This window comes from Ambystoma mexicanum, chromosome 7p (assembly GCF_040938575.1).
Source record: "Ambystoma mexicanum isolate Mex_15411 chromosome 7p, UKY_AmexF1_1, whole genome shotgun sequence".
NCBI classification, from domain to species: domain Eukaryota; kingdom Metazoa; phylum Chordata; class Amphibia; order Caudata; family Ambystomatidae; genus Ambystoma; species Ambystoma mexicanum.
In genome coordinates this window covers 200,188,520-200,207,845 of record NC_090939.1, presented here as the reverse complement: position 1 = coordinate 200,207,845, position 19,326 = coordinate 200,188,520, and the positions used below count along the sequence as shown (strand labels likewise).

The 19,326-nt window shown below is 47.1% G+C and overlaps 1 protein-coding gene across 1 annotated transcript in view; it reads left to right on the top strand.

Annotated features, from left to right (window-relative positions):
* GET1 (guided entry of tail-anchored proteins factor 1) overlaps nt 1–19,326 on the top strand; it is a 687,994-nt gene that overhangs the window by 542,866 nt on the left and 125,802 nt on the right. Inside the window, exon 4 of the mRNA XM_069636061.1 lies at nt 2,342–2,456. Within this exon, the coding sequence (XP_069492162.1) occupies nt 2,342–2,456 (115 nt within the window). The remainder of the gene's footprint in view (nt 1–2,341; nt 2,457–19,326) is intronic.

Below are 19,326 nucleotides of genomic sequence, written 5' to 3'. Positions count from 1 at the left end.
AAGTTGGTGCACTTAGCACCAAGGTTGTAATGAGGCCCAATGTCTTTTTAAACAGTTCCAGTGGATATCCTTCGGCCGGGTTCACTCTTGTCAACACACTGTTTCTTGGGACTTAAGACTTGCCCCCTTCATGTCAGCATCCCTCTTCCGGATTAACTCTTGCCAACTTCACATTCACATTCACTTTCAATATTTGCGGGATTAACTTCCCTTGCTTTCTCACAGTTCTTAGGTCAAAGGCTTCCGACTGTACATGGATTTTGCTTGACCTCCTGTATACCACTTTGACCTATATTGGCGGCTCTCCTACGGCCTTCTGGTATCTGTAGTTTCATTCAGATGAGGATTGACCAGAGTTTCTTGTAACAGCACCCACGTGGGGCCAGCCCTTTTTTGCAGCTGGGCTCCCCTTTACAATGTTACAGTTCTTTAAGGTTTTCTCACTTTGCGACTTTCATTCACCACAGCCCGTTTCTTATCGGCTCTCCCCTCGACTCTTCGGCTGTGATGAACCGCTTGGCATTCCTCCTAACTGGAGTCAAGACCGGTACCATGGAAGCAGGAGTCTTCCTCGCTCCGGCTTATCAGCGTTGATACGCTCTGTGCACCGTTGACATCTGCTGCAGCACACTTGGGCTGTGGGTTTGCAGGGTTTTGCCGAAGAGGGCAAGGTTGTGTCTTTCCTTGTCAGCCTCTCGATGTTTGCCGCCTTTCTCCTCCTCTTGAACTGCCGGGTCTGGATAGCTGTCTCGTCGTGCGGTCCGCCTTTTCTTTTTATCCCTGTGGGGAAGGGAAAGGGCCGTCAAGTGTGTGTGATTTTGATCAATTGCCTGACTTTGCCTGACACCTGTATTGGGACATATCAGGTGAATGTGTCTGGTGTTAGTCTGCCGTCTTCCATGGGTTAACAGAGTGTTTGTGTCAAAAAGAAAGGGTTTGTCATGGGAAATGATATTCTTTGTTCTAGGGGTGTTGGTAAAGTCAGAAGGGTGAGCTTGATAGGGGTTGGTAAGCAATCGGGAATGGTGGGAATTAATGTAAAAAAAAGAGACAAGGAGGATTGTGTTTCTTCTGAGTAGACGGGGAGTGCAGTAAATAACGACTAGAGGGGCGTGTAAAAGAATGACCGGGAGAATGCGAGTAGGGAACAGAAAAACAGCGTTTTTGAGAGAGATGGTTTTTGGGTGCAATGGGGTATGGGTTCCTGGGGAACTTGTTGGCTATGGAGGGATCATTCGAGTGGGGAACAACGGTAAAAGGAGGATTTTCTGAGTTGGGGTGCTTGAGGTTTGTAACCCTAGTTAACCCTAGTATACACAGAGGGATCGTTGGTTCTCGGTCGGAGGCATTCACTAGGAGGAAGGCAGGTAGATGTAATATAGCCTATTGAGTCTTCTGAGGTCTCATTTTCCTCCCTCTTCCTCTGTGTAATACTGTGCTTCACCTGTAGTCTTTTCCTGAACACAACCTCGGATTCCCCTTTCCAGGTGCTGCTCTCTCTTCCGTCCACCCCTGGAGTTGGGCTCTGAGAGCATTGGTCCGTCCCAAGCCACCTGAATAAGGGACTCTCTGTGCTGGCTAGGGAGAATAACCACAGGTTTCTCACAGGATGCACAGCCCTGGCACCATGGGAAAGGTCTCCCCCTAGGGGAGAAGGGACGACATCCACAGATTCGTCACACCATCCTCTGGAATCAGCTCGCAATGCCCCCAAAATTCTCCAATTTTTCACATCTCTCAAAACGTGGCTTTTTTTTACAAAAACCTGACCAAAGACTTGTTACAATGGACATGCAGACTGATGCACAGGCTGCAACTCACAGTTCTTCCCTACTGTTAAAACATTGTAGCCAAAAAGCTGCACAAGGCTCCATTGCTCTAGAGCGAGATCTGTGCTTCAAATAAAATAGAATCTATCCAGTGCGCACACATTTTATGTGGTATAATTATCTTAGCTTGTCAAATCCAGTATAATTCCTGAGTAGGTTATTGTTGCTGTGATGTCATTATATAATGTTGCCCATTGATAGTATGGGTCGGCTCTAATGTGTATAATATAGCTTTCACACCCTGCCTGGGGGTCGGACATGGCGTTTAACGGCCCGCCAGCCCAACGGTGCGGGCGGTGAATGCACAATCGCGCCTGTGAAAGGCGGATTGTGATTGGTCAATCTGCCTTTCCGAGGTGCGAATGTAATTCCTCTGAGCTACATATTTAGTCCATACAGTGACAAAAGACAGGTTTCTTTAATACACTTGTCAGCTCAATGTATTCCACTTATTGAACCTTGATACTGCATTTCAAATCAATTTACCTAGACCTGCTGTATTTTTTTTGCAGGCTGCCTTGATGGTTTCACTTATCTGGAAATACTACTCGGAGCCTGTGACTGTGTTGCCAAGCAAATGGATCGCCCCCTTGGAGCGCTTAGTGGCTTTTCCTACGGGAATTGCAGGTATGGAGGAAGAGGCAGATACTTCCACATTATTAAAATAATTTACACTTTAAAACCAAATGTGTTTTCTTCCTGACTCACTGCAAGCTTTTGGGGTTCCTCCAAGATGCTGCAACCTTTGGCTTTCCATTTGTTTTGGACTGCAACTCCCATCAGCCCAAGCCAGCCTAGGCAATAGTGAAGGCTCATGGTAGCAATAGTCCAAAACGTCTGCAAAGCCACATGCTGTAGACTCTTGTTTACGCTGTGGACAAGGCTTTCAAAGTCCAGTATGCTTAATGTATAAAGGTCATGATTTACGTTCGGCCAAAGTGGGTTACAGAAACTTCTCTAAACAGTTTGCTTTAAATGGTGGCATTGGGTTAATCTGCAACTGTTTTAGTAGGTGCTTGATGTGGCCATGAATGTGTAGACATACAGTCAGAGTAAATGATGAAAATAAATGAGTCTAACTGATACATTACATTCGAATTAAAAGTACTTTTTTTGTAAATCAAGTTTATTGGTGAATTAGTTCAATTACAACTCATGAAGACAACTTTTCGTACTAACAGCATAATATTCACCATACAAGTTTTAAACGTTTTCTCCCTCCCCCCAACAGTAAAATGAACCTCACCTTTCCCACCCTACCACTTGCCCCACCCTTAGTCTAGTGAGGCATCAGGACCATCTTAGCAGTGATCTCTTTGGGTCAATTGTTTCAAATGCATCGGAAATATCCGATTGGTCTATGTCTCTTTTTTCGGGTCCCATTCTGGGCACACCTTTATTTCATTCCTCCTACACTGAGGATGAACTGTCCCCTTTTCATATTCCCCCCTTTGTTTGCAGGGAGTGTACTCAAAGCATTCCTTCCCATCTCCATCCTTCTCCTCCCCCGTGTCTTCCCGCCTGTCTTCCCTCTGTGGGTTCTCCAGGTCATATTTTGCTAGGAATGCCACCCATTCAATTGCCCTCATCGGGGTCTGACTGTGTATTTGTCTGGTTAGCTCCTCCATTCTATACAGGTCCAATGCCTTAGAGGCTCATTCCTTCTCGCTTGGGAGCCTTTCCCTTTTGCACCCTCCTGCCAGGCACGCCAAGGCTGGCAGGAGGAGGTAGTGCAGCATATGAGGGAGCTTCACCCAGTCTTCCTCAGTAGTTTCCATACCGAAGAACACTAATAAGGAATCCATGGGTCTGTCTATTCCATCCAGGCCCTTTATCCACCAAAGGAGCTCCTTCCAGTACTGCCTTACCGTCTCACACCCCACTACATGTGCCAGTAGTCAGCTACCTGTCTGCATTTCCTCCAAAAGCGAGGGTCTGCCCCTGAAACATTTTGGCGGACCTCGCCGGGTCCCACTGGCACCTATATAGGAGTTTAAGCCTGTGCAGTTTGTACTGGCATGTCACTGATGTACAGTGAGCATTAGTGCATAGCTTCCTCCACTGCTCCAGTTCTATTTCCATCCCCATGTCTCTTTCCCATTTCCTCCTGAGTGCGTTTGTGTCCTCTCCCATCTCCTCCAGCAATGCCTGATACATTCTAGATATAAGCCCCCTGTATGTTTCAGCTCCCTTTGGAGTTCTATCTTCCATTTGTCCGACATCAACACTCCCTTAAATTGTAGATATTTAAAGACAGAAATGTTCCCTGTCCCCAAGGACTCTTCAAGGTCTGCAATTTCACTGTTTATTCCCTAACTAGCCTATTTGTTTTACATAAGTACCCCTGAATTAGACTGTGATGTTCCTCGACCTACTGTCTAAATCGAATCAGCCTATCTCTATGTTGGTCCCTAGCCCATTGTTTAACGTTTGAATCAGACAATATTGTTAGTAGGTGTGGTTGCTGGGTGGCCAGGGGTAGTGGTGCTAGGTCTGGTGTTGTAGGTGCAGATGGGCATAGTTTGATGAGAAGAGACACTGTAGAATACGAGGAGATAGATAAAGATAGGGAGGACTGAGTGGATTGGGGAAGTGCCTCAATGATGTGAATGCCGAGCCCTGTTGCTAGGAGACTCATTAATTTGGGAGTGGTCTACACCAGTGTCTTGAGAGGCGTGAAAATGCATTAGGGCAGGCGTTCTAGTGTATTGCATAGGGGTGCTGAGGAGACACACACCCGTGTGGTCGTTGGGCCAGGGAGTAGTTATGCAGACAGTGAGGCTAGTTCAGTAGTAAGCAGTGGGCTATAATCCACAAAACCTCACTATACGTCAGGGAATGTAAAATGGATTCACTCTCGGGATACGAAACCCTCGCTCTTAAATTAGCCACCAGCCCAAAGACAACAATCAACTCCTAATAGTATACAGATCACCAAGTGCCCCCAAACAACCCAGACATAGACTTACCTCTATTAATCACACCTACGCTCAAACCCAAAACCAAGTACATCCTCCTAGGAGACCTTAATCTAGGCTACAATGACCCCCGGGACAGCAAAGCGACAACCTGCCACAAGGCATTCTGTGGGATGCAATTCTCTCAAATAGTGAATCCCCCTCACCCATTCCAAAGGTAGAATCCTTGACTAGATACTCACCCTGAACACCTCAGTAACCATAGCAGCCATCCTCAAGATGCAATGGACCGACCACCACCTAATCCAACTCAACATAAACCTAGACTCCGATCTAATAATGAAAACCCCTAGCCTAGCACCCATCCAGGTCAGAAATGCCTGCAAACTCACCCCTGACAACCTAAACCCCTTACTCAACAACCTGCTTAATGCCAAACCCTGAGACATTAATAGTGATAGCATATCAGACCACTACCATCAATGCCTAAAATCTGCGATAGACGAAGTAGCCCCACTCAAAACCAAAGTGCCCAAACCCAAACGCATCTCCCCCTGGTTCAATGATGAGCACATTGAACTCAGAAGGAAAAAAAGAGCCCTACAACACCTAATCAGAAAAAACAACTCCCCAGAGCTCCAAATCAAACTGCAACAATTGTCTAAAGCCTATAAACTCAATCGTATCTCCAACGCGGCTTCCAACACAAAACAACTATTCACTATTATTAGAGAACTTGAATCCCCCATCCAACCCACCAGCCCCATTATCACCAGCAAAGTCTGGTGCACCACCATACAGGATTCTCTATCCTCCAAAGTCAACACACTCCAAAGTAACACACTCCAAAGTAAAATAGCCTCGCAATAAAAGCTCATAGAGCTCACCAATACTCCATCCCATCTCCCAGATACCATCACAAGATCTGATGTACCTGAATTCCACTTTACACAAGTCACCAGCACCAGGTCCTTAAAACTATAGCATCTCTTAAGCCATCTAACTGTAAAGGCGACAGCTTTCCTGTTAAAGTAGTCAAAGATTCGCGCCACTACATTATCACCCATCATAACCAAATTTGTGAATGAGTCTTTTAAATCCAGCGAAATACCAGCATCTATTAAAGTAGCATGGGTCACACCCCTACTCAAAAAGCCATCACTATACCCAACAATCCTGATGAATTACACGCCCATAACAACAGTACCATTCCTCCTCAAAATCATTGATAAAATAGCATACTCACAAGTTCAAACCCACTTACAACAGAACCACTTGTTAGGGGACAGACCGTCAGGATTCCAGCCTCGTCACAGCACGGAGCCCACCCTCCTAGACCTACTACTACTAGACCTCTCCGCTGCATTTTATTTAGTCGATCACGACAAATTATGCCTTACCTATCCACCAACTTCCACTTCTCCAAGAAAGCCACGACTTGGATAACATTTTTCCTTTCAGAGCGCTCCTCACAAGTCACCTTAGGGGAAGAAGCAACTGATCCCACCCCTGTACCTCTGTGAGTACCACAAGGATCCTGCCTCTTCACTACGCTATGTAACGCATACACAAAATTACTCTTCGCGGCACTAGGTGCTATGGGAGTAATTTATACAAACTTTGCCGATGACACGCAAATACTTATCCCCATTTCAGGTAACCTTGAACAGGACACAGCCTGTATCAACAAAATCTACTCCCTCATCCAAAACTGGATGGCGAACAATAGCCTCTGTCTTAACAGAGAAAAAAAGGAGATCCTCATAGTCGGCTCCCCAGCCAGACTCCGCAAACTCCACTCTGACTACACCTCCATAGTGATAAATGGCACCACCATCACTATATCTCACAAAGTCAAAACCTTAGGAGTACACCTTGACTCCAATCTCACTATGAAAAACCATATTGGCACTCTTGCCTCCTCCACGGCTTACACAGCCAAACTCATCACCTTAAGCAGACCACTCCTCTCCACCGAAAACTGCCTGACATTCGCCAGAGCCCTTATCCTCACAAAGCTAGACTATTGTAATGTTCTATTGTTGGGCACCTCAACAAAAAAAAACCTAACCAAATTACAACTCCTCCAAAACAAAGCCCTTAGAGCAGCCTTAGATATTAATAGAAGAGAGCACATCTCCCAATACAGAAGAGATGCTCATTGGCTCCCAGTACAAGCGAGAATCCTCTACAAAACTCTCAACATCACCCATAAATGCATCTCTGACACAGCCCCAATCTATTTCAGTCGAAGCATTTCCCGCAAAATCACGCCTAGAACACTTAGATCCAGCGCCAATATACACCTCCATACCCCACACTTCACCACTTCTAGAGCAGACAATACCAGCTTCCCCATAGCAGACCCGCGCATCTGGAACTCGCTCCCCACCCACCTCAGCAACGAAACATCCTTCCCGAAGTTTAAGAAAAAAATAAAAACCTGGTTGTTTAACAAATACTAGCCACTCGAGCGCAATACAGCTTGCCTTGTCACTCCATATACCGCTAATCCTACATGTAGCGCCTTTTGCAGAGGAACCCATCTGCCCTCCTACCTCTGCTACTGCCTAAGATTCTCAAATCTGTTGTAATTGGCCATGATTAAGTAAGTTTAAGTGTGTATCAGCCCAAGAATTGCAAAATACCAGTAATGGCTCAAGTATCATGTAACTGCCATGCCTGTACTACTTAAAATTACTTTGTGGTATGTGACCTAAGATGTATGACTATATGACCTAAGATGTATCACTATGATGTATGTATGCCATGATACAGAGGGTTTGGGCGTGTGATCAAATGCAATAAATAAATAATTAAAATGTCTATAAATCGGTCTTTCTTCAAAACCTGCCCTACCCTCTCCAGCCGCGCCTCAAACCAATCCTGGAACCTCTCATGGTCCGGTATACTGTCCCATATCGGTGGGGCCCATATGTGACTTAACGGCGACGGCCATGTCATAACCCCCACCATCTCCCTTCTAACCCTCCACAGTCTCCAGAGCGGGCCCAGGATTCTGTGTGAGTGGACTCCCTACGGCGCCGCGTTGGCAGGTGCCCAGAGCCATTTTCCCAGGGTGACGGGTCTAAACAGGAAGTTCTCTGTCTCCACCCATTGCTTATCCCTTTCCATACGCAGGTGGGGGATGAGGGCCCTGAATTTGGCGGCACTATAATACGTTTGCATTTCAGCCAGCCCCACCCCTCCCTTCTCCTTGGGCTGCACTAGTAATTTACAACCTACCTTTTGTTTCTTCCCCTGCCAAGGAATCTTAGTATTCTTTTTTTTTTAGTTCTGCAAAATGCGATATAGGGAGTTCTATCGGGAGTGTCTGATATAGGTACAGCAGTCTTGGGAGAAGCATAATTTTTTTTGCATTTAGTCATCCAAGCCAGGAGACCCATTAACTACGACCTGGCTTCCAGGTCACTTAAGAGCCTGTGTAACAGTGGGGGGAAGTTACACTCCGGACACCTCTCCGTATTCCTCTAGCACCCGTAGCACCCTCTGCACTGATCCCCTTTTATCTGAGAGAGATAATAGTATATCATCAGTGTACATGCTAACCTTGTGACATTGGTTCCCTACCATAACTCGCTTTATCTGCTCATCCTTCCGTATCTTGTCCCCTAGTGGTTTCATTGTCAATGAAAATAGCAGGGGCGATAGAGGGCACCCTTGTCTGGTTCCCCTATTAAGTTCAAACTCTCTAGATCTCATCCCGTTCACAACTACCCTAGCTGTTGGGCTTGTATAGATAGCCCTTATTGCCTGGCACGTTTTGTCCCCAACCCCTATTTTACGTAGTATCGCAAAGAGGAAGCCCCATTCCACACTGTCAAAGGCCTTTTCGGCACCCATATTCAGTAGAGCCTGGTCCCCTAAATTTCCTTTAGTGTGTTCCATAAGATGCAGTGTCTTCCTTATGGCGTATGGGCCTTGTCTCCCCACTATTAAACCCATTTGGTCCATGTGTACTATACAGGGTAGCTTCCCTTCTAGTCTCGTCGCCAAGATTCTTGTGAATATTTTCTCATCTACGTTTAGGAGCGAGATAGGGCGATATGAAGAACATTGCGCCGGGTCCCTCCCCTCCTTCGGGATTACCAATATCAATGCCTTACTAAACGTCTCTGTTGCCATCCCTGAATCTAAAATATGATTATAGAGCTTTAGTAGTACACCACAGATGGCGTACTATTATATTACTATATTACTAATATATTACTATTTTTTATAGAACCCTATGGTGAAGCCATCTTCACCTGGGGCCTTTCCGTTAGGGAGATGTGTTATCGCGTCTTTTACCCCTTCAGTTGTGTTTGGGCTTTCTAGATGATCAATCTCCGGGTGTGTGAGTTTGGGCATGTTCACCCCCCTCAGGTATGTCACCACTGCATCTTCCGTGTCGCAGGCTTTGGATCTGTATAGTGTTTCATAATACTGGGCAAACTTCTCTGCAATGTCTTTCGGTAAGATCTGACCTCCCTCTTCAGGGCCGGCCAGTTTAGCTACCCACCTCTCTGCCCTCTGTGCCCAGAGTCTTGCTGCTAGCAGTGCGTCTGCCTTATCCCCCTTTGCATAGTATTTTTGTTTGAGATACCTCAGCTTCCAGAGCGTTTCTCCCACTCCCAACGCCTTCAGTTCTGCTCTTTTAGATAACACTTCTTCTCTTATCCCATCTGTGTCTCCTTTTGTAGTGTGCATTCTCGCCTCCCCTTCCAGTATCTCTTTTCTGAGCCTTTCATTTTCCAACCCCATCTCCCTTTTCTTCCTTGCTCCTTCCCTGATCAAGAGGCCTCTTCAAGTGGCTTTCCCAGCATCCCAGACCACCTTTGTACCCACCTCTCCGGTGTCATTCAGTTCAAAGTATTCCATTATTGCCTTATCGAATTGGTCTCTGAAGATGGGATCACCCCAGTGACTCATTACAGCGCCACATACCCTCAGGTCTGTGTAGTCCTACCACATTGAGGGTCATGATCACTATTTCATGGTCAGTCCATTTTACAGGTCTAATAATACTTTCCATAATCCTCGTGCCTTGATGCCTGTTTATCAGTAGATAGTTGATACTTGTGTATGTTTTGTGCGGCACTGAGAAGGTGGTCTAGACCTCCTCCCGTGGGGGCTGGCTTCTCCATACGTCCACCAGGCCTCGCCTCCTGATTGCCAGTCCAAAGTGACCCGGTTTGCCTGCCCCTTTATCTGCCGTCTCCTTCCCCGCCTTCCTGTCCAAGGTTTTATCCGCCCACGAGTTAAGGTTCCCTCCTATGATGTATAGGTCCGCTTCAAACCCTTGTATTCTTTCGAATGCCTTCCTTAAAAAGCCCTCTTGACCCTGATTCGGGGCATACATGGGCGTTAATATTTGAACTCCCTCCAGATTTACTTGCAGTATCAACATTTCACCCTCTAGCAGATTTGTGGTTACACATTCCTGTAGCCTGCATTGTTTGTGGAGAACTATGCCAACTCCTCCTCTTTTAGTGATCCTAGAAGCCCAGTACACCTGTCCTATTACCCCCCCTTTCAACGCCCGTCCTTCCTGTGTATTAGGCATGTTTCCTCAGAAAAAGTATATCCAGTGAGGCTTTTCGAAATTCTCTCACGACCAGCGATCTCTTTGTCGGAGAGTTTAGAACTTTCACATTAAGAGTGGCCACAATGAGACACTTTGTGACATCACCTTTCCCCATCACGGGTGTTTCCCTTCACCCCCCCCCCTTTCACGTCTACACATGGTTATTGACTCTTTTCTCTAATTTTCCTTCTTTGTCCAGAGACCATGTTCCTTTTCCCTGATGCGCATTGTCCTGGAGCCTCCCCCCTTATATAACTTACAACTTAACTTTGCAACTGTTCGGTACCCCAACTTAGTGTTTTGTGTACCACAGGGAGTCACTTTGGAGCAGGGTTTTGCCCCCCTCCAGCAAATCTTACTTACTATTTCAGGCATCTGCCCGGTTCATGTAGTCTAGCTTGAACTTACACACATTCTAGTCACCAGGGTCTCGCTCCGGCCGTTCTCCTTGCGTCGTGAGCACTTTGCAGAGTGAGGGTCCGTTGAGCCTCATATATTTCCTCCCTGTTTGACCCCTCCTTCTCCTTTGCGGGCCTGGTGTGGGCCTCGATTGTTCTCCGCTCATGGATGGGCCCTGTGGGCTTCTTGGCTGACCCTCAATTTCCGCTGTAGGATGTCTCAGGGCTTGCCTCGCCTCCTCTGCCGATGTTAGCCGGTATTCTATCCCCTCCACTTCGAATTGTAGCGAAAATGGGTAGCTCCACCTGTACCTAATTTCCTTTTCTCACAGCCATGTTGGGAGGGGCCTGCAGCTTCTTCGTCATGCGAGCGTAAGGTTGGAGAGGTCCTGACTTTTGTGCTTTCGAATTCTACTTCTCGTAGTTGCTTTGCCCTATTCAGAACTTCCATTCTGTCCTTGTAGCTCATACATGTCGCCACTATAGAGCGGGGGCCATTTCCGTAGGGCCTTCCTCCTCTGTGTGCCCTCTCGAGTTGCACTGTTTTATCATCTTCAGCTTCTAAGAGTTGATGTATCAGCGCAAGGACTTTTTCCTCAACTTGTCTCAGGGTCTCCCTTGCCGGTTCTTTTAGGCCCAGTATCCATATTATGTTACGTCTTTCCCTGTTTTCCAGGTCATCCATTTTGAGCATCCCCTCCTCTTCCCTGAGTTCCAGCTCTGTCATTCTTGCATCCAGCTTCATGTCAATCATGTCCGCATTCAGCTGGTTATGCTCGAGTCTTTCGACTTTACTTTCTACTGTGGTTCTTCTACCTGTCAGGTCTGCCAATGAAGCGTGTATGTCCTCTCTAAGGGCCTTAATCTCCGCCAGGATGTGTCCCGTATCTTCTTTCGTGGAGAACTTGGTCAGGTCTATTCCTGTCGCCATTTTGGCCTCTGGGGCTTAGGTCGTCGTCGTGCTTTGCTTCACAGTTTTGACCTTTTTTATTTTTATGACTCTTGCTGTACTTGCCCCCTTATTCTTGGTGGCCCCGTGTTCTCCCCATCTTCACTCCTGTTTTCTTTCACGCTTCTCTTCCTCATGCACTGTAGTCCACCTCTTGTTGGGACGACCTTCCTGTTTGTTTGGCAATTCCCTCACTTCCTAGGAGCTCCCGGCCTATGCTCTGGGTCCTCTTGACCGCTCCTTCACAATGCAGTCTGTTGTCTGTCAGGCCGCTGTGGGTGGGATCCAGATGGGGGGGTTTAGTCACTCATTTGTCCTTCTCTGTATGCCTTCCACCGCCTCTGTCTTGCACACTTTCGTCTGATGGTCCGCCCTTGTCTCCAGCCTTCACTTCATGTGCACAGTATATCCCCACGGGCCTTATTGATTGGGGCTGCTCACCCGCTCGCAACGTTTCGGCACCATTCCTGCCAGACCTTGCGGTGGCCCCTTGTCTTGTCCTGCTGCATCGTCCTACGGTGCCTAGATCCTTCGTCTGGTGCTCACGGCGATGTGTGTGCTCTGAGTGTTAGTTTTAGTGTCACCATACAAAGGGAGCCAGGCCCAAGAGGAATGCACACATTCCGCTCGCCCTCACCACTCTGCTTGCATGTTCCTGTCCGGGTCAGTCCCTCGGCTGGCCCGCTTCTCCCCCCTTTGCACTAGGGGGGGGGGGTCTCACCTGGTTTGTCTTGCTATCCGGAGGGGTCTTCCCGGCCTTCTTTGTTTTGTCTTCTGTCTACCGCTCTGGAGACACGGGGCATATCATCAGCATGCACTTCTGGCCGAGGAGGGCTGAAGGCCTTGTCACCACGGAAGGCGTTGTAGTGCACTGCCGTTTCTTCCCCCCCTGCGTTCTTCCCTCAGCTGTGTGTTATTGGGTCTGCCATTCACTGCACAGGCTCCGGCAGCCTTCCCCTCTTCATGGATGCATGCAGATTCTGGAAACTCAGACTCAGATGCTCTGTATCATCTCCGTATAGCTGGAGGAAACGGGAGCTGTGAGCCTAGGCAGCCATCTTTTCCTGCGCCCCCTAGAGGTCTCCTAAAAGTACTTTTTAAAGTCGAGCAAGTATCTGGATGGGAAGAAAAATAGAGGATTTGCAGGGAGTGTCCAGGCGAACCTTCAATTAGTCAATAATTATGAGTTCCAGTTCTTGGATGGAAAGAATGTTTATTTCCTTCATTCAAAAGTTTCAGGGTCAAACTGGGAGCCTGGGAATGGTACTGCAAAACCCAAATACCATGGGCTTTGCTAGGTATGTCAAACACCATTCCTCCTTATTATACTTGTTATCCTCCGACTAGTCACACTTCTGTTCGCTCCTTCTATAACTCAACTATTTGTCTTCTTTTTTCTCTCTCTCACCCCGTGATTCTATTTCTCCAGCGCTTATATCATGCCAGTGGATTTCCTTTGAATCGCGCCTGCTCTTTAACTTTATCTATATTGTGTGAACATATTTGTATGGTATAGCTCCGCCTATCTTTCCTCTCTAATTTTCTTTTATTCCTCACCCGCTCCCTTTGCTCTCACTCCCATTTTCTTCTATCTGTCTGTTGTGCCCCTGTACTCAATCTTGTTTCCGCTCCTTCTCACCTCCAAGCATTGGAACACACTTGCCCTCACTCTTCATTGTCTGTCTTCTTACACTCACTTTTGCCTTAATGATCATCTGTTATCCCACTGAATCCTTCATCCATTTCACTGTTTGCATTATTGCTTTTTTACCCTACCCACCTACCAGGTGCCTGCCCATTTGCACCTATGTGAGCAAGGTGGGCCTCCAGGCCCCAGGGACAAAAGGGACCCAGACTTCTGGGCGCCCTAGCCTGTGCGAAGGTGACAGGGACAGGTGACAGCTGCCTGTCAAACAGCTAGTCCCTGCCCCTGTCATCCATATCAAAGGCCCCCTCCCATCCGGAGGATGGATTGGGGGGACAAAATGGCTTTTGATGCTTCAAAGGGGGCTACCTGCCCTCGGGCCAATTTAGGCCTATATCTGTGGAGGGCATGGTAGCCCCTGCAGCATTCATCTCCCACAGCATTGCAGGAGCAGTGCGCACCCCAAGAGGGCAGGCCCTATGTGGGAGTAGGGTCCCCGGTCACCTGATCCCTTGTTTCCCAAAAGTTGTTTTGGTTTTACATATGTTTTTTGTTGGTTGGTTTTCTTTACAAGCAGCTCATTATACAATAAAGCTTGTGGCCAAAGTTTTTCCACCCTATTTGGTTGTCTGGCCTCATCATTAGGTACTGTTATTTATGTCATCTGTTACCTGCTGCACCGCTCCCCCATACTAAAACACTTCCCGGCTTATGCCCAACCGCCTTTTCCAGCCACATTTTCTGCTTAGTTGTGAGAGACATGTTGAGGAGAGAGAATTGATGAGGGTTCGGTTGTCTGGGCTGGGTGTGGCTGAGCTGAGTGGGAAGGCTTTGCTGGGAGGTGACTGGGTGAGAGGCAGGAGGAGGAGCAGTGTGCTGTTGGATTTTGTGAGGCAGATGGGCGGTGGGAGGAGTTGTGAGTTTATGTGAGCTAAGTATTGATTGGTAGGTTTGGTGCACATCATCCTTTAGGATGGGGAAGCCCCTGCGTGGGTCCGCCCACGCATCCGATAATTAAGAAGAAGAAGGTCTTTGGGCCTGGCATGAACACAGCAGCAGGTAAAACCTCCACAACCCGCTTGTGGTGGCCTTACTTTCTGCTGTGTTAGCACGTGAGACAAAATGGGCATCCTGGTGTAGGGCATGAAATTGCAGTGTTGTCGCCTAGTGAGGATTAAGCGTGCAGTACGGGAGTGAGCGGTGAATGCGAATGGGATGCATTCTTGTCCGCCATCGCCCCCTCCCCCAAATGCTATGTTACCTTGTAAAAAACAATTTGATTGTTTTTCCTAACTTCACTGGCAATATTAAATCCACACAATTGTCGGAAGTGTACAAAAAGTCAGTAGAGGATCCCGCTCAAGGTGAAAACGATTGCAGCACTTTGTTGAATACATCTGCGGCTGTCTGTGCCGAATAGACCATCATTGCCTGCGTCACAACGTCAATGAGCTCTTACTAACCTTTAGCCATACATAACCCGCAGACATCTAAACAAAGGCAGGGGAGCCACTGCAGCCGCACACCAGGACTGGCTCGGGGTTTGGTTTGGAGTCTCAGACGGAGAGAGACCAATACGGAATAATGATCGAGGAAATGGGCTTTGAAACGACGGCCGCGCGCGCTTTTCGCCTACCCTGAACCATCACACCCGCAGTAGTTATGAAAGGCTGGGGGTAGACAAAGCAGCACAGCAAAGGGGCTCTTCGTCACTGTCTAGGAACAGAGCAATACTGAAAATGGGCAAAATATGCTCGGAGTACCCCTGCCCTGTGCTCGGAGTACCCCTGCCCGCTCCAGTGCAGGGGTGGGGAAAGAAATGGTCCGCGTGATGTAATGTGGTGTAGTCAGGGCTGCGCCCAGCGGCCCAGGTCGTGCATCGCCTGATCTCGAGGAACTGAATGAAGTGCAGCTCCGAAGATCTTGCAAGAGAGACTCAGTCACGGCGTCACAAAAGGACAATGAGGGCCACAGCGTTGTCTCCGGAGTCCGTCTCTTATTGTGCATTCATTTCTCCAAGGTTCGTACATTAATCACTCGCTCACTCAATAAATAAACAATGTTATCGTTGCTAAATCATCCTCACTTTAATAGTAAATAACCTATGAGAAAGTTTTTAGGGACATTAACCACCAACGTGGCATCCTAGTCATTTGCATAATGCAAAGGGCATTTCAGGAACATAAGAATGTCCACAGAATTCTATATTTGAAATGTGTCTGTGATAATGATTCCAGCATGAAACCTTTAAAGCAAACTATGCTCTCTGCGCGTTTCATGTGCCTGAACACTGTCCGTACCAGTACTATGTCTGCAAAGCACAAGCCGCCCATACGCGCATGTGGACGCAGAGTGTCTATTTACAGATGCGAGGCTTGGGTTCTTATCGCTACCCATCCCCCCAGACTAAGGAGAAATCCTTTGGTCGGCTTATGGGTGACGCTGACGCAGGGAGCCTCACACAAAATGGGGGATAGGGTCTCCACGGGCAGCCCTCCAGATTTTTTTTGGCGGGAGCACAGCTCTTTCTTTTCTGCGTCTGGCCCAAGCCTCCGCCGCGGCCGGACCACTGAATCCACGAGAGAGCCTACAGAACGTTCGCAATATTCCACCAGAACTATCACCCAAGAACATGTATGTAATACGGATGAGCAGGGTGTTTAAAATGAATGCACCGTTAAACATATATAATATATTTGAGCTATAATCACATGCCAGGCGCACACTTAAAAATACCGAAACTCTTTGCTCTACAAACATACGCGCCATGGCCAAGTTGACTTGAGTTACAAAATCCAATATTTGCTACTAAAACACAAAATCCGTTTCCCATAGTTCGTTCGTTATTGGTCTAGAATTTCTTAATAAATATTTGTCTGCTTGATCCTGCTTAAGGCAACATATTTAATGACATGGACTCTGCTGCCTCCTACAGGTCAAAACCATGAACATCATTCTGTAATTAAACCACAGAAATTCCAGGAAATGAATACTATGCTGATAACCGAATCTGTAATGCATCCCAAATTGAAAAGATTCTATCTTATTATAATCCAGAACTATATACCACTTCGGAAGTATGTATGTGTCATACATGCCAACATTCTGTGACCAAAAATCTGTAGGAATCTTAAAGTTTCAAAAATAGTCAGGTGAGGAGGTAATGATAGGAATAGGGCGCTGTCAGCAGCCCATTGTCATTGAATGAGCCCGCCGCCATGGGCGCCTTTTACATCAAAAGCCTGCATGCCGCGCCTTCTCCCGCTACGCCAGCTCGGGGTAGCCCTCGAAAGACTCCCTCGAGCTGGCGTGGTCAAAAAAAAAATGTCAAAAAAAAATATTAAAAAAATAAATCGGTATTTGATGCCAATAAATCGGTAGGTGGTAGGACTGCTTAAAAAGTGGTATCCCACCGCCTAAATCGGAAGGGTTGGAAAGTATGATGTATTGGAATGTATATAGTGCAGGCCTAGCTGGCAAGCAGTGGAGCCCTGACAGGGAGGGGTTCCATGTTTTAAAATTGCGGCAAAAAAGGCTGTTTACACAAAACATTACGGCAAAAAGGCTGTGGTTTTGCCGCCGCCATCCATGTAAAGGATGAGGAGGACACCCCTGCAACCCCCAAACCTATTATACCATTTAAGGAGAGCGGGGGACAACCCCTGCTCCCCTTAAATAGTATAATGGGGTACACCTTTACCAGGTCAAACCACAGCATTTTTGCCGCGATTTTCTGTAAAGGCGACATTTTTGCTGCGATTTTATTCATGCATACCCAGGGAGGGTGTAGAACTGTGGAACGATTACATTGGCAATCAGTGCAAGGAAGCAGTGCCATTTCCAGGGATCCTAGTTAGTGTGTGGGGCACACAGAAACCAAAGGTGCACCTGTTTTGTAAACATTTCTTATTTTATTTTAATGTGCAGACCTAGCTCGAGATCAGCGGAGCGCTGCACAGAGTGTGGGTAGCCAGAATTTGGGCTGGCATCTTTTAACAGTAGCGCAGTACTGTGAGGTATGTGCATCAGTATGTGCATTCACTGGAATTAGTCCTTGGCTAGGTGTTGTTGAAAGAGCCATGTTTTGAGACATTTGTGGAGGCATTCCGAGCTGACACCGTGATCGAGATCCAAAGGGTGGGTACATGACAAGAGACGGATTGTTTGTGCGTCCTCTCTTTGCAGACGAGTTGTGATTCAAGCCAGTTTGTCAAATTGCTGTGCAAGGAGCATGTGCCCCCAGATATGTGGAGCTTACCCGCCAGGTAGGCTAGTTTGCTAGCTGTGACTGCTTTGTAGATGATACATGTAGTCTTCATCCAGTAATCTGGATCCAGGGTTGATTTTTTTCAAAGCAGGTCATATGACACCAGTTTTGAGGGTGTCCGGGAATTATCCTTCTGCGGGGGAGACATTGATAATGCTGAGCAGCGCATTGAGCACCGAGCCTGTCAATTGTTTAATGATGGAGGCCGGAATGATATCATCAGAGTAAGAAGTAGGTTTGAGGGAGGAAATCATTTTTAGGAGAGAACGGTGGAAAGAGAGGAGATAATTCGGTCCAGAGGGGCAATGTGCATGACGGGCTGCAGGGGATGCTATTGCTGTGAGAGATTCAATGGTCTGCCGTATTTTGTCTATTTTTTCAATTAAAAGATGCGTTGATTCTGTCACATTTTTCCTGAGTTACTGGTGCCTCGGGGTCAGGTGAGGGTTTGGTACAATGCTTTACTACTTCAGGGAGGACTTTTCTCCTGTTAGAGGCTGCCGCAATGGTGGGGATTTAGTAAGCAGTTTTGACCTCGGTAATCAGAATCCTACGGTTTACACGCAGAGATTTGAGGTTGGTGAGGTCTCCCGAGTTATGGATTTTGCGCCACCATTTCTCCAGGGCTCTGATTGAGCATTTGCTGGATGCTAGCTCAGGGGTGTACTATGGGATGGATGGTGTGGTCTTAGCCTGCCTGGATTTTAGGGGGGCATGAGTGTCAACCAGTTTCATAGTAGAGTTGTGGAATAATTCCAGGAGGCCTGAGGCATTCCCTGTGGTGGGGAAGTCTGCAAAGTTTGCTTCTAGCTCATTCACCCGGAAGGTTTTGAATGAGCAGCATTGAGTGAGAGGGCATTTAGTCTGACCTTTGTTGGCCGTAGTCGAGTAGGTGACTGATAATGAGATGGCGGCATGGTCAGATCAGTCAAGTGGGATAGGGTTTGCACAGATGATGCAGGGGGATAGTGTGAAGGCTAAGTCTAGGGTGTTGCCTGTTAGGCAGAATCCTGTGCAGTGCCCTTAGGGACCACTACACACAATTAAGTCTACAAGTGGCAATACAAGTTCAACTTTGGTAGAAGCCTGTACTACACTGTTTAAGTGGTAGCAGTAAGGGAGCAGCCAGACTTATTTCAAGAGTAAACGAGCAGTAGTAGAGATTACACAAAGGACCACAATTACTGTGACTCGAGCAAACACTGACTCAAGGTTTCAGGTAAAAAATATAAGTACATTTATTCTAACCCATCTATTCACAAAACACTTCACTTCTATAAATTCAAAACCACACGTAAAATACACTACACACAACCAATTCCACTTGTTCCAGCAAATTCAAGGTAAGTACATTAGGATTTGACAGACCGGTGTTCCGATACTAAAGTGTACCCGCAAATAGAAATGCTCACGAAGTTAAAACACACTTTGTACTTTGGAATTTCAAACAAGGGAAAAGTGGATAAAATCACAGGCAATACTTTTGTCAAAGCAAGGGAATCGGAGGACTCGTTCAAAGATACAGATTATAGTGAATAGGCCTGCGCCAGTGTCAATGGAGCAGATGCTCAGTTGCAGAGGATCACACGTTGAACAGTTCGAGCTTCGAGATGCCAAGAGTACTTGTCAGATGGAAGGAAAAGTTATAAGAGGGAAGGAAGAAGGAACAAATCTTCGAGGAGGAAAAGGGTTCACCCCGATTCCGGATGGTCAGACGCAGAGAACGACCAAAT